We start from the raw sequence: 14903 nt of genomic DNA, 5'->3' as shown, positions 1-14903 counted from the left end.
GATCAGCTCGGTGCTCTGTGACCACCTACAGGGGTGGGATAGGGAGGGTGGGAGGGAGGGAGACACAAGAGGGAAGAGATATGGGAACATATGTATATGTATAACTGATTCACTTTGTTATAAAGCAGAAACTAACACACCATTGTAAAGCAATTATACTCCAATAAAGATGTTAAAAAAATTTTTTAAAAAGAAGATATATATGTATATATATATTAAAAAAATGAATCACTACTAAACTAGTTCAGCAAAGTTGCAGGATACAAAATCAACACTCAAAAATAAGTTGTGCTTCTAGAATATAAAGGGATATCCTGCATAAAGTTGGGAACCCCAAGGGGGATAGCACTGATGTAATGATAAATTATAAATAAATTCACCCTAATGAAAAAGGAAAAAAAATGTTGTGCTTCTATACACTAAAATAAATAATCCAAAAAGGAAATTAAGAAAATAATTCAATTTATAATAGCATCAAAAACAATAAAATATCTAGGAAGAAACTTATCTAAGGAGGCAAAAGACTTATAACACTTAAAACTACAAAACATTGCTAAAATTATAGAAGACATAAATAAATAGAAACACATCCCATTTTTTCGGATTGAAAACCTTAATACTGTTATGATGTCAATGCCAAAAGAGATCTGCAGATTCTATCAAAATCCCACTGTTTTGCAGAAATAAAAAAAACTATCCTAAAAAACCCAGAAATTAAAAAAAAACCCATCCTAAAATTCATACGGAATCTCAAGGGACCTCAAATAACCAAAACAATCTTGAAAAAATAACAAAGTTGGAGTTCTGGACTTCAAAACTTACTACAAAGCTATGGTAATCAAAACACTGTGATACTGGCATAAAGATCAATGGAATAGACTATAGAGCTAGAAATAATCCCTCGTATAAATAGTCAAATAGATGATTTTCGACAAGGATGTCAAGATCTTTCAATGGAGAAAGGATTGTCTCTTCACAAAAGGTTGGAGAAACTGAGTATCCATGTGCAAAAGAATGAAGAACTTGTAAAAACAGAGAGCAGAACAGTGGTTACCCTTACCTTACACCATATACAAAAATTAACTCAAAAAAAAAAAAAATTAACTCAAAATGCATCAAAGACCTAATAAACATAAGAGGTAAAATTATAAAACTTTTATAAGAAAACATAGGGGAAAAATCTTCATGACACTGGGTTTAGCAATGAATTTTTAAGTGAAAGTACACAGGCAACAAAAGATAAAATATATAAACTGAACTTAATCAAAATTAAAAACTTGGGCTTCCCTGGTGGCGCAGTGGTTGAGAGTCCGCCTGCCGATGCAGGGGACACGGGTTCGTGCCCCGGTCCGGGAAGATCCCACATGCCGCGGAGTGGCTAGGCCCATGAGCCATGGCCGCTGGGCCTGAGCGTCCGGAGCCTGTGCTCCACAACGGGAGAGGCCACAACAGTGAGAGGCCCGCGTACCACCCCCCACTCAAAAAAAAGAAAAGAAATTTAAAACTTGTGCATTAAAGGCACCATAAGACAGTGAAAAGGCAATCTACAGAATGGGAGAAAATATTTGCAACTCTATATCTAATAAGGGATTAATACTCAGAATATATAAAAGAACTCCTGTCACTCAACAACAACAGCAACAACAATAACAACCCAATTCAAAAATTGGCAAAGGACTTGAATAGACATTTTTCAAAACCAGAAATACAAATGGTGAATAAGCACACAAAAAGAGGCTCAACATCTCTAGTCATTGGAGAAATGCAAATCAAATCCAGAATGAGATGCCACTTCACACCCATTAGGATGGCTATTAAACACACACACACACACACACACACACACACACACACACACACACAGAAAATAACAAATATTGGCAAACATGTGGAGTAAATAGAACCCTTGTTCATTGCTGGTGGGAATGTAAAATGAACGCTATGGAAAACAGTATGGCAGTTCCTAAAAAACTGAAATATGATCCAGCAATCTCACTTTCTAGGTATATACCAAAAATAATTGAAAGCAGGGACTTGAGCAGATATTTGTACACTAATATCATAGCAGTGTTATTCATAATAGCCAAAAGGTGGACACAATACAAATGTCCATCAATGGATGAATGGATAAAACAAGTGTGGTATATACATACAAGTTCAGTCTTAAAAAGGAATGAAATTCTTATACATGCTACAGCATAGATGAATCTTGAAAACATTACGCTAAGTGAGATAACCCAGACACAAAAGAACAAATATTGTATGATTCCACTTATATGGGATACCTAGAATAGACAAATTCATAGAGACAGAAAGTAGAATAGTGGTTACCAGGGGATGGGAAGAGTAGGGAATGGGGAGTTTTTTTTTTTTTTTTAACATATTCATTGGAGTACAATTGCTTTACAATGTTGTGTTAGTTTCTGCTGTAAAACAAAGTGAATCAGCTATATGTATACATATATCCCCATATCCCCTCCCTTTTGCGTCTCCCTATCCCACCCTCCCTATCCCACCCCTCTAGGTGGTCACAAAGCACCGAGCTGATCTCCCTGTGCTATGCAGCTGCTTCCCACTAGCTATCTATTTTACATTTGGTAGTGTATATATGTCAATGCTACTCTCTTACTTCGTCCCAGCTTACCCTTCCCCCTCCCCGTGTCCTCAAGTCCATTCTCTAGTCTGCATCTTTATTCCTGTCCTGCCCCTAAGTTCATCAGAACCTTTTTTTTTTTTTTAGATTCCATATTTATGTGTTAGTAAGTTTCTGTCTTACTTCAGTCTGTATGACAGACTAGGTCCATCCACCTCACTAGAAATAACTCAATTTTGTTTCTTTTTATGGCTGAGTAATATTCCACTGTATATATGTGCCACATCTTTATCCATTCATCTGTCAATGGACACCTGAGTTATTGTTTAATGGGTACAGAGTTTCAGTTTGGGATGATGAAAAAGTTCTGGAAATGGGTGGTAGTGAAGGTGAACGTACTTAATGCCACTGAATTGTACACTTAAAATGGTTAAAATGGTAAATTTTATGTTATGTACATTTTGTCACAATAAAAATTTATTTTAAAAAAGAGTTAAGGAACTTACAGTATTTGTCTTTCTCTGACATCTCACTGAGAGCAATGCATTAAAGGTCTTTCTATGTTGTCACAAATGGCAGGATTTCCTTCTTTCTCATGGCTGAATAATATTCCATTGTATACGTATACACATCACATCTACTTTACCCATTCTTCTGTTGACAGACACTTAGGTTGTTGTCATATCTTGGCTACTGTGAATGCTGCAATGTTCATTACATGGGTATGTAATGTTCATTACATGGGTATGCAGATATCCCTTCAAATTACAAATATCATACATTTATATGGGAGTCTAAAAATCTGAACTTGTAAAATCAGAGTAGAATAGTGGTTACCAGGGGCTGAGGGGTAGGGGAATGTTATTTCAGGGTACAAACTTACAACTAGTAGAGAAATAAGTTCTAGAGATCTAATATACAGCATAGTAATTATAGTCAACAATACTGTATGGTAAACTTCAAAGTTCCTAACAGACTAAATCTTGGCTGTTCTCAACACAAAAATGAAATGATAAATATGTGACATGCATGATAAAGGTGTTAACTAACGTTACTATAGTGATCATATTGCAATATATAAATGTATCAAACCAACAGTTGTACACCTTAAACTTACACAGTGTATCTCAATATTTTTTAAAGCCTGAAAAAAAAAGAGTTAAGGAACTCAAAGAACAAAAGCAAGGAACAACAAACTTAGAAGAGAGCTGGAAACAAGTAAAGTGTTTATGCTTTTCTAGCTAACCTAAAATGACTAATAAATCCTAAATGTCCCTGTAATTAGCTAGGAGTCATCCTCTCATGATAGATCAGCAGATCTACTCTGAAGAATAATGAATAAATTTTGATGCCTTCTGATTAAATTAGCAGAGCACAAGTCTTTTATGTACCAAACTAAATTACTCCACTTTATCCTTTGATCCTATGGATCAAAAGTAGTCAGCATTAAGAGTAAACAGCTTTACAAAATTACAACTGCTGTCCCAGACATAATGCTGGAGGTAAAGTCCACTAAAAAGGTATGGCCAAGATCTTCAAAGGTCCACTTCTAATTCAGTGAGAGGAAAGTAAACCTGTCAAACTAGCACCAAAATCAAAGGAAAGTTTTCAGCTACTATAGTAATCCTCCTTTAAACACAGACAGATTGACATACAGACACACACACACACTCTATTGTATTAATGATAACCACTTTGATAAGGTAATTTTCACACGTCGCCAATGAGTAGAGTTCGTACTCAAGAAAGGAGTGATGAACCACAAAAGGCAAACTAGAGAGCAGTGACAGTTAATGGAGCTGACAGAGTCGGAAAATTATAGTCTACAAAAATGATCCCTAAATCTACTGTCTCCAGTAGTAAGGTCACCAAAAAATAGCATCAAATATCAATTTTTCAGTGTTACAAATATTAATTTATATGGCTGATAAATATAACAGAGGTCAAATACAAATTTACCAAACAGATTTTAACTACTCCACACTTCTTTAAAAAGAAATATTGTCCTCATGTTAACTAAACACTTAATCTATTATAATATACGGAATGCTAAAAATGTATGCAAAACCTTTCCTGAGACAAGGCACAATACCAACATGACTAACCTGCATATGTATTTATTCAAGATAAGAAGCATTTAGTTTCCAAAAGGTAAACTATGGCGTTATCAGCTATGTCTCTTAATGCAAACACCAACAATGAACTACAGAACCAAGTCAGAGGCTATGTGGATCTGTTTCTGCAAACGTGAAAAAAGGAAGAAATCATCAACATTGTTATAAAAGCTGTATTATAAAATAACTTGTTCAAGTAAAGATGAATGCTATGAAGGCTTCAAAATGGTTCTTAAATATCAATGAATATTCTGGATAAATATGAGGTTATTATTCTTTTTTTGGATATCAGTAATATTTATTATATTTTTCTTTTTTAAAAAAGTGAAAAAGTAAAGCTCCAAAATGCTAAACTGCTTAGCTTGCCCAAGGTACCTAACTGGCACAGGCAAACGAACTTAGGTCTGCTGTGTTATGAATCCCAAGTACTTCCTAGTTCAAAGCTCTGCCTCTCAGAAACAATATTCACAGTAATGACCTCAGATACGTCATTCACAAAACACTTTCCATGGAGAGATATGTGTAAAACTAAATGAAATAAACACACACTAGGGTAATTATAATTTGTAAATGGTAACATCAAAGTATTAATCAAGAAATCAGCATATAATAATCACAGTTTGGCCATACGAGCATGTTAAAGCTTTTAGACAGCAATGGTATGTATTAATACCTAAAGAAAAGTGCTCATCGATGGTAATAAAGATAACATATGGAAAGGGGGATGAACCACAGACATAACCAGGTGCACTTGTCTTCCAGTACTGTTGAACAAAGAGGATGTCCTCATCCAGTTAGGACCTGAGCATCCAGTTCATTCGGTCAGTATACTGTTTTAGCAGGACACACAGGAACATTTAGTACCTTTGTTCTGACTCTGTACTTACTAAGCCAGCTTCTGATTATAATTTAGCTTCCCATGTATCTAACCTACAGACCAGTTAGACCATATGACCTAACAACTATATCAGATAAAATTAATTCATTAATTCATTCTAAATTAATAAATTTCTGTCCTAAACCTAGGCATTTGAGTTAGCACAAGTCAGTCTCCCCAACGTGTCCAACCACCTCTAGACACTGACAAAAGGTGAAGGCCAGACACTGAACCATGGCAACCCAACCATGAAACTGTTCTTCAGAGCCCCCAAGCCAGAGAGTGTCCTTAAATGACACCATTAACTAGTACCCTTTGAGCTTCAGCAGTTAGTTTAATGTTAAGAACCTTATTTTACAGGAATGATGATTTCTCAGACTAGAGTCTCTGACGCTGGTCCTGAAGCCCAAAATTAAGTTCTAACTCATTTGGGGGGGAAAAAAAGAATCTTATTTTAAACAGTGTCCATTTAAGAAATCATTTGTTGTAAAATGGTTAAAAACATGAAAGAGTGATCTGCTCAAATAAGTAATGAGGAGGAAATTCTTAAATCATCTATGTAAGTGTTTTATATATACAATTGATGGACTATAAATCCTTACTCTACCCCTTTGGGAAAGTTACTTAATGTATCTAAACCTCACTTCTACCACCTGAAAACTAATCATCCCTACCTCATATAACTATTGCAAGATTAAATAAAATATTCAAATTAAGTACCTGCATAAGTACTCAATTAATACTAATTTTGATAAATGCAAAAGTGTATGACACCATTATTTATAACTTAAGATATACTAAAGTTCCTCAATGACAAATTTCCCCAATTGTTGGGTTTTCAGAAACTTAACAGTCATACTTAAGAAGAGACCACACAAAACTAAGAGGTAATTCCAATGAATAAATGTTATGGTATTCTTGCCAAAATTCATAGCCTAAATCTAATCATGTGAAAACATAAGACAAACCCAAATTAAGGAACACTCTACAAACTAACTGAGCAGTACTCATTAGAAGTTCAAGATCATGAAAAACAAAGATTGAAGAACTGTCACAGATTGGAAGAGACTAAAGGGACATAACTACATGCAATGTGGGATCCTGAACTGGATCATACCATTGAAAAAAGAACACCAGTAGGAAAACTGGTGAAATCCAAACAAGTTCGGTACTTTAGTTAATAGTACTGTAGTAATACTAATTTCTTAAGTTTTGATAAATGTTCTCTGATTAAAATATTAGCATAAGGGAAAACTGAGTGAAGGACATACAGGAACTTCTATACTATCTTTGCAACTATTCTGTTAGTAGCAAATTATCTCAAAATAAAAAAGAAAACTAAGTAGTAAAGGAGTAGTATCCATGTCGCTTGCTCTTCCCAACCCTACCATTTCTTTCAAACAAATCTATATTTAACAGCCCTTTCATCTTTTCACTAATTCCAATCTCCAAGCCTTCTTCTTACTGACTATAAACTACCTCTACTGTAAGCTTTATGAAAATGGGGCCTGTGTCTGCTTTTTATCCCCATTACATCCCTAGCACTTAGCACAGTTCTGGTACACTGTAGGTACTGAATATTTATTTGTTGAATGAATGAACAAATGAATAAATCATAGCTATGTGTACTGTATTCATTTCCTATTGCTGCTATAACAAATTACCACAAATTTAGTGGCTTAAAACAACACAAATTTATTATCTTCCAATTGTAGAGATCAAAACTCCAAATGAGGGCTTCCCTGGTGGCGCAGTGGTTGACAGTCCGCCTGCCGATGCAGGGGACACGGGTTCGTGCTCCGGTCCAGGAAGATCCCACATGCCGCGGAGCGGCTGGGCCTGTGAGCCATGGCCGCTGAGCCTGCGCGTCCGGAGCCTGTGCTCCGCAATGGGAGACGCCACAACAGTGAGAGGCCCGCGTACCGCAAAAAAAAAAAAAAAAAAAAAAAATCCAAATGAGTCTCAACTAAAATCAAGGTGTTGGCAAGGCTGTGTTCCTTCTGTATGCTCTAGGGAAGAATCTGTTTCCTTGTCTTTCCCAGCTTTTAGAGGTTGCCCATATTCCTATCACTCCAACCTCAGCTTCCATTATCAGATCTCCTTCTGACTAATGGCCATCCTTCCTCTCAAAAGGACCCTTGTGGGATTTCCCTGGTGGTCCAGTGGTAAAGAATCCACCTTCCAATGCAAGGGACGTGGGTTCAATCCCTGGTCGGGGAACTAAGATGATCCCACACGCTGCAGGACAACTAAGCCTGTGCAGCACAACTACTGAGCTCGCACACGTCAACGAGAGAGCCCGCGTGCCACAAACTACAGAGCCCACACACCCTGGAGCCCATGCGCCACAACTAGAGAGAAAAACCCACACATCACAACTAGAGAGAAGCCTGCGTGGCGCAACGAAAGATCCCGCGTGCCGCAACTAAGACCCAACGCAGCCAAATAAATAAATAAATACTTTTTTAAAAAAAGGATCCTTGTGATTACACTGGGCCCACCCAGATAATCCAGGATAATCTACCTATCACGAGATCTTTAGTTTAATCGTAGCTGCAAAATCCATTTTGCAATGTTACGTAACATAGGTTCCAGGGATTAGGACATGAACATCTTCGGGGTGCAATTATTCATTCAGCCAACTAGATGTATCAATTTGTTATCTATCAAGCAGATAGTTAGCTCAAAACTAACTCATTGAACTAACTGGGGAAATTAATGGTATTTCCCAGACCAAGTCTGTCTCCTGCCACTGTCACCCTTTGTCATTTTATGAAAACATCTGTCTTTGGTTTATACTTAATAAAGTTATGTGACTAGCTTTTAAACAAAGAAACTAGAACATATATAGTTAAGCAAGTTTTATCCCTCCTCCCTTCGATGTAATCATTCTTTGCCTATGAGAGTATTGCACTTTGAGGGCTGGGTCTGATGAAGACAGTGGGAAATTAAAACTGAATAACACTATTTAGGGTGTGCTTATATGTAATGAAGCATTTTCTTGTGTAGCTCTAACAGAATCTGGAATCACTTCCAAGAGGGTCATAACAAAAATATTTTAAGAGCAAAAATATCCCAGAGTGAATACTTTAGACAACAATATTTATTCAGAAACAGAAATTCTAGCATATATTTTAATTACTTTTTCCTTTATTGGAAATTCAGCTATTTTCACATTATTATCTAATTCTAATTTCACAATTAAATGTACGTCTGCCTAAAAATATACTTCTCCCCAAAGTGTTTTTATTTGATAAATGAAAATAAAACAGAAACAAGTTCCTCCACAATTTTGATAAGATACTTTAGGCATGAAAGTACAGATCTTTAAACTGTTACTTCTACTGCATTGCTTGAAATATCTTCATTACTATAATCAAAGTGTATTAGAATGCTCACTCAACACATCAACTTGCTACAGTCAACTATGTCTTTTTTTAAATCTTTCTTTTCAGTGCCATTTTTGGTTCAGTTCAGAGACTACAGCTGACTTGTTAGAGGTCTAGTTGTTAGATGTTACTTAAAGAAGGCCTGTTTAATTACCTTGAAAAACACACAATCACAGAATTGACCCCACAGTGAAGCTTATTACAAGCACACTCAAATACATTTTAGAAAGAGTCAAATAACAAAAAATTTTACATATCTATGATGTTCCTTCAATTGGAAAATAGCGTTATATGAAAACTCAGTTCCATCAAGAAAACAAATGACAAGCATGCTAGCGGAAGTAAAGCAAAAACTGGTTGTGTTTCCATATGTAAAAGCAAGGTGTTGTTGATTTTCATGTTGTTAGTGTAGGAGAAAACTATTACAAACTCTTGTGACTGACTCGTTCTAAAAGTTACTAAACAGGTCTTTTAGTGACATGTGACCAGGTCTTTCAACATCATGAACTAAAAGTCTTCTAAATAAAACGTATGACTGACAGCCCTCACTCACAATAAATTACCAATTTACCAAGTAATTTACAATTCTTTACAAAGAACAACAGGTTCTTCCCAATAATGCATTAAAAATCAAATTATAGAAACCATAAAATATGACAAACTGTTGAAATGCAAATGTTTATGGCCAAATCCTAAATCTGACCCACATCTTCAAAGGATTTGTTTGTTTTCAACATCCTCAAAGTCAAATATCAGCAGTAAAATCTGTCTCTCCTTGTTCTTTGCACTGCCCTAAAGTCCATGTATTCTAAATAAATGGATATGAGGCTTTTAAGAATTGTTACACAAGGCTCAAGTATCTACAATAGGCGGAAATGCCATCAAGAGAAAAAGGTATAAAAACCTTTTTTTGAGCTGTGAATTTCAAATCAAACATGCAAAAATAAAATTTTAAGAAAGAAAAGAACTGCCAAATTTCAGGGGAGAAGATTAAGAGGTGGTGTGTACGCAATAAAATATAGTTTACATATTTTAATGATGTTAATAAATAGAAAATATATGTCAAATTGATAACAAAAGTATAGACACACCAATTTTATATATTATACACACACACATATATATATAAACAAAGGTTGGGAAAGAATCAAGAATAATTTAAACATTTAAACTGCTCACTGGGATGTTTTTCAACAAAATTATTTAATTATATAATAAAGAGTAAGACTTTACAGAAAAAATATGAGAAATTGTACATTACAAACTGCATACTACTCACAGGAAAGTAATTAAAAGATGATGCCCTTATCCTTCTGGGATTCTAAATAAGTTAGTTTTTCCTAATTCCAAATATGCAGAAAGTGACATGAGATCCAAAAATTGTATCAACTAAGTCCACTAATTCTGACATTCCTTTCAGAATAGAAGACTGCAATTGTTGTTCTTTGTATAAATTAAAATGTACTTTATTTTTGTAAATTAAAATTTACAACATTTGCTCCACATGAGAGATCCCCAAATCTGGCTATATATCCAATTACCTGGAGAACTTTTAAAAGTAAGTTCCTGTGGGGAATTCTCTGGCGGTCCAGTGGTTAGGACTCTGAGCTTCCACTGCAGGGGCCACAGGTTCGATCCCTGGTTGGGGAACTAAGATCCCTCAAGCTGCACAGTGTGACCAAAAAATAATAATAATAAAATAAAACTTCATAAAAAATATAAATAAATAAATAATAAAAGTAAGTTCCTGGTGGAACTTGTGGCACACTGGTGCCACAGTGGCACAATGGTTAAGAATCCACTTGCCAATGCAGGGGACACGGGTTTAAGCCCTGGTCCGGGAAGACCCCACATGCCACGGAGCAACTAAGCCCGTGTGCCACAACTACTGAGCCTGCACTCTAGAGTCCGCGAGCCACAACTCCTGAAGCCCACACACCTAGAGCCCATGCTCTGCAACAAGAGAAGCCACTGCAATGAGAAGCCCGCACACCACAAGGAAGAGTAGCCCCCCTGCTCACCGCAACTAGAGCCCACACGCAGCAACGAAGACCCAGCACAGCCAAAATTAATTAATTAATTTCTTAAAAAAAGTAAGTTCCTGGGCCTCACCTCCTGAAGATTCTAATTTAGAAAGTCTGGAGTGGATGCCAGGAATCAGTATAAATGATATAATATAAAGCTCATGTTGGTGTATTAAGGGAATTCCTCCTCTGATTCAGCTAGCTCTTGGAATTAGTCCCTTATTTTAGTGCTTTTCAAGCTCTACTGTGCATACAAATCACCTGCAGATGTTACTAAGAGGTAGACTCTGATTCAATAGTCTGGGATGAGGCCCAGGAACCTGCGGCTCCAAGTTCCCAGGTGATGTCCATGCTGCTGGTCCAGAGACTACACTTGGAGTAGTAAGACTTTATGGGATCTTTCAACCTTTCCACAGGTGAATAATAGAAGGTATTCCCCTAGGCAGTTCCTACCACTAAAATATTTTCAAGTTTTACCTAAACATTCTTTAGCACAGCTAGAGTACACGATTTGCAAAATATATGACATATCTTCACTATGTGTCCTACTACCAAGTGAATGGAAATTATCTCCCCCATTTACAAACAGAGTATCATTAAAAGATGAGTGTTACTGCAGTCAAAAGATTTATAAGATAAATAAGTACTAGAGATGTAATGTACAACATGCTAAAGATAACACCACTACTGTATGTTATCTATGAAAATTGTTAAGGGAGTAAATCCTAAGGGTTGTCAGCACAAGGAAAAAATATTTTTTCTATTTAATTTTGTATCTATTTGAGACGATGTTCACTAAACTTACTGTGATAATCATTTCATGATGTATTTAAGTCAAATCATTATGCTGTACACCTTAAACTTACACAGTGTTGTATGTCAATTATATCTCAATAAAACTGGAAGAAAAAAAGCAAATGACAATAACAACAACAAAGGACCAGATAGTAAATATTTTACATTTTGTGGCCCCCACTCCAGAAAAAGATGAGTGTTACTGAAATCACAATGCAGAGATTAAATTAAAATTTACATAATTTTCAATATATATATATATGCAAGGATACTGATCACAACCATGGTTATAACAGTGAAATATCGGAGAAAAATGTAGAAGTCCAACAATAGATTGAATAACTTATAAGGGCATCTATTAAAAATAATGATGTAAATGTACAATTACCAGTAATGAAAAGATGTTCATGATAAGTTAAAAAAAGGTTTTGTTCAAACCTAACAGTACAATTCCATGGGGTGGCATACAGTCATATATACATTTATGCAAAAGAAAGAGTCCATAAAGATATATACTGAAATGTTTAAAGCATCCTCAAAGTAGTATAATTTCAGGCGATCTTAATGTTTGTTTACTCGCAGTATCTAATATTCCTACTGTGACACAGACCTTAAAATAAAATTCTTAAAGGGTAAAAAGGGGGTAAGAAGAAAACCAAGCAAACCCCACACAGCACATGCACACATCTTTTAAGAACTACTGGAATGGCTCGACTGCTAGGTAACTTGCATTCCAAAGAGTCGTCAAGGGACCTCCTATACTGGAAGCACTTTGAAAGCTTGTTAAAATTGCAGTCTTGGCCTTCCCTTCCCTGGTTGAGAGTCCGCCTGCCGATGCAGGGGACACGGGTTCGTGCCCCAGTCCGGGAAGATCCCACATGCCGCAGAGCGGCTGGGCCTGTGAGCCATGGCCGCTGAGCCTGCGCGTCCGGAGCCTGTGCTCCGCAACGGGAGAGGCCACAACAGTGAGAGGCCCGAGTACTGAAAAAAAAAAAAAAAATTGCAGTCTTGCATCCCACCCCAGACTTACAGAATCTCAGTCTCTGACAGTAGTCTCCTGAATCTGCATACAAAGCAAACACTGACAGAGTAAGTGTTTTGAAACAAAAGGAGAGTAAAGTTTTTTAAAAAACAGAGTAAAGTTTTGAAACAAAAGGCTTCCTAGAAATGCAGGGACCAAGACTAAATTTCAACCTATCTAAATGGCAATCTATAGTAAATTAAGAAGGTGTGAAATCATGGTACATACATACACATCCACACACAGAGACCACTGGAATTTGAACAACAAAAAAACCTGTACTTAGTGATTGGCTTTATTAATCTTAATTTTAAGCACCTATTGTGAACACTGACCATTTCCCATGAGCTGGCTGAGGTCACAAAGCTTTTCCTTAGGTTTAACCTACATCTGTCTGAAACTATTCCTATTATAATCCTTTCTATGATGTTCTGTCTCCATTTAGTCCTTCATTAGTTACAAGTACCACATAAACATTTATTATGGAAACAAATATCTAGGTAATTCAACTAGTCTTCTGATGCTTCCACTTCTCCTTCCTAAACAACATTCCAGTTGACTAAGCTCAGTAGATTCTGGTGACTATTTCTTCCAGAGATCCTCTCTGAGGTAAACTCAAAGGCATGGAGAGGAGTTTATATTACTAGAAGCCCTCAAAGAAACAAGAAAACCATTTCCTGTTCTGAAAAACAACACATGAACCCCCAAAAGTTTGTTGAAAGAAAAAGAGAGATGGGAAATATCATACTGCATATATCCCTAACATATCACACTCTCAAATATTTAGTATAACAATCAACTCATAAGGCATACATTTACTAAAAGTTTTCAAAATGAGACATTAAGAGTTTCGGGAATTTCCTAAGGGTAATGAATTAGGGGCATTTCCCCAAAGAAAGGCAGAATAGACTTTTTCCCTTTAAAACAGAGGGGAAAACAACAGGAAAAACAAAAGTTTGGCGTGAGCTCCTAAGAGGATCTAAGAAAGGAGCATAATTTCAGGGATGTGGGGACAAGTCCTTCGTTTTATTTTAATCCATGATACATTTTAATACTGGATCACTCAGAAGCCCAGGCCAGCTAAAACTGGAATGCATTAAAACCAAGAAGATTGTATACACACCTGCAGCTCACACCAAGCAACTTCAACCCATGTTTCAGTGTCCAGTCCTTTATATACTGTTTTAAATGCTCCTCTTCCCAGCTCTATGTCAAATTTCAGGAACCTGCCACTAGGAGAAGTAGCTACAGCCTTCATTTCTGCTTCTTCTTCCATTTCCTTTTCATTTTTCTCCTTGAAACAATCTTTTGAGGATTCTGACATTCCCTTTGAACACTGCTCATATTTAACTTCTTGTCTGCCTCTTAGCACATTTGTAGGAAGCTTTTCTACTCTTGGAATATTTGTTGCAGTCTTTATTCTCTCATCTTTGGAGGAAGATTCAGCAACTTTGCCATCTTCTGTCATCTCAACACTCTTTCGAAAGAATCTTTTCCTTTCTATAGTTTCTCCAGAAGCACAGAAGGTACTGTTTTTCTCTTTTAGTCTAGCTTCCACGGTCAAAGTTGCTGCAACCTGACGAACTCTGTTTTCCAATGAAACTCCATCAGGTTTCTCAGAATCTTCTGTGCTAGCTGGCCCTCCTGAATCAGTATCCATTGTAATTAAGGTTGGCACTAAAATTTTTCCTGTTCCACTCTTCAGTCCAGTTGCATCTCAGGTAACAGAATTATCAGAATAGACTTCCTTTTATGTGGTCATATGTTTCCATAGCAACCTGAAGGGGGAAAAAGGATATATTAAAATCACCCCACAAAGGAAATCATTAAGGAGAAAAGTCACCTGACTGTTTAATCCCTTTTTTCTTAATAAGAAGTTTGTTCTTTTTTCTGTCCAATCTTAGCAACCAGCAGACTCCAGGGACTGTGTCTTATCTTGTTTACCACTGTAGTCCTCAGTGCTTAGCAGACTACTTGGCATATAGCTCAATAAGTCTTCATATTGCATGAACGTTGGTTAGCAATCTAGTTCTCATACCCTTCTATCAATCCATCATATTTTTTCCCCAAGGGGCTTAAAATTCTTTTAA

At 36.4% G+C, this 14903-nt stretch overlaps 1 protein-coding gene and 1 non-coding gene across 2 annotated transcripts in view; one reads left to right on the top strand and one right to left on the bottom strand.

Annotated features, from left to right (window-relative positions):
• WNK3 (WNK lysine deficient protein kinase 3) overlaps positions 1 to 14569 on the bottom strand; it is a 145959-nt gene extending 131390 nt beyond the window's left edge. Inside the window, exon 1 of the mRNA XM_073799048.1 lies at positions 13937 to 14569. Within this exon, the coding sequence (XP_073655149.1) occupies positions 13937 to 14473 (537 nt within the window). The 5' untranslated portion in view covers positions 14474 to 14569. The remainder of the gene's footprint in view (positions 1 to 13936) is intronic.
• On the top strand, positions 5943 to 6010 carry LOC117310472 (small nucleolar RNA SNORD52). The gene has a single exon (XR_004524617.1). It is a non-coding gene; the product is annotated as a small nucleolar RNA SNORD52 (small nucleolar RNA).
• Positions 14570 to 14903: the final 334 nt, after the last annotated feature.

The sequence above is a fragment of the Tursiops truncatus genome, chromosome X (assembly GCF_011762595.2).
Source record: "Tursiops truncatus isolate mTurTru1 chromosome X, mTurTru1.mat.Y, whole genome shotgun sequence".
Lineage (NCBI taxonomy): Eukaryota > Metazoa > Chordata > Mammalia > Artiodactyla > Delphinidae > Tursiops > Tursiops truncatus.
This window is presented reverse-complemented; position numbering and strand designations above follow the sequence as displayed.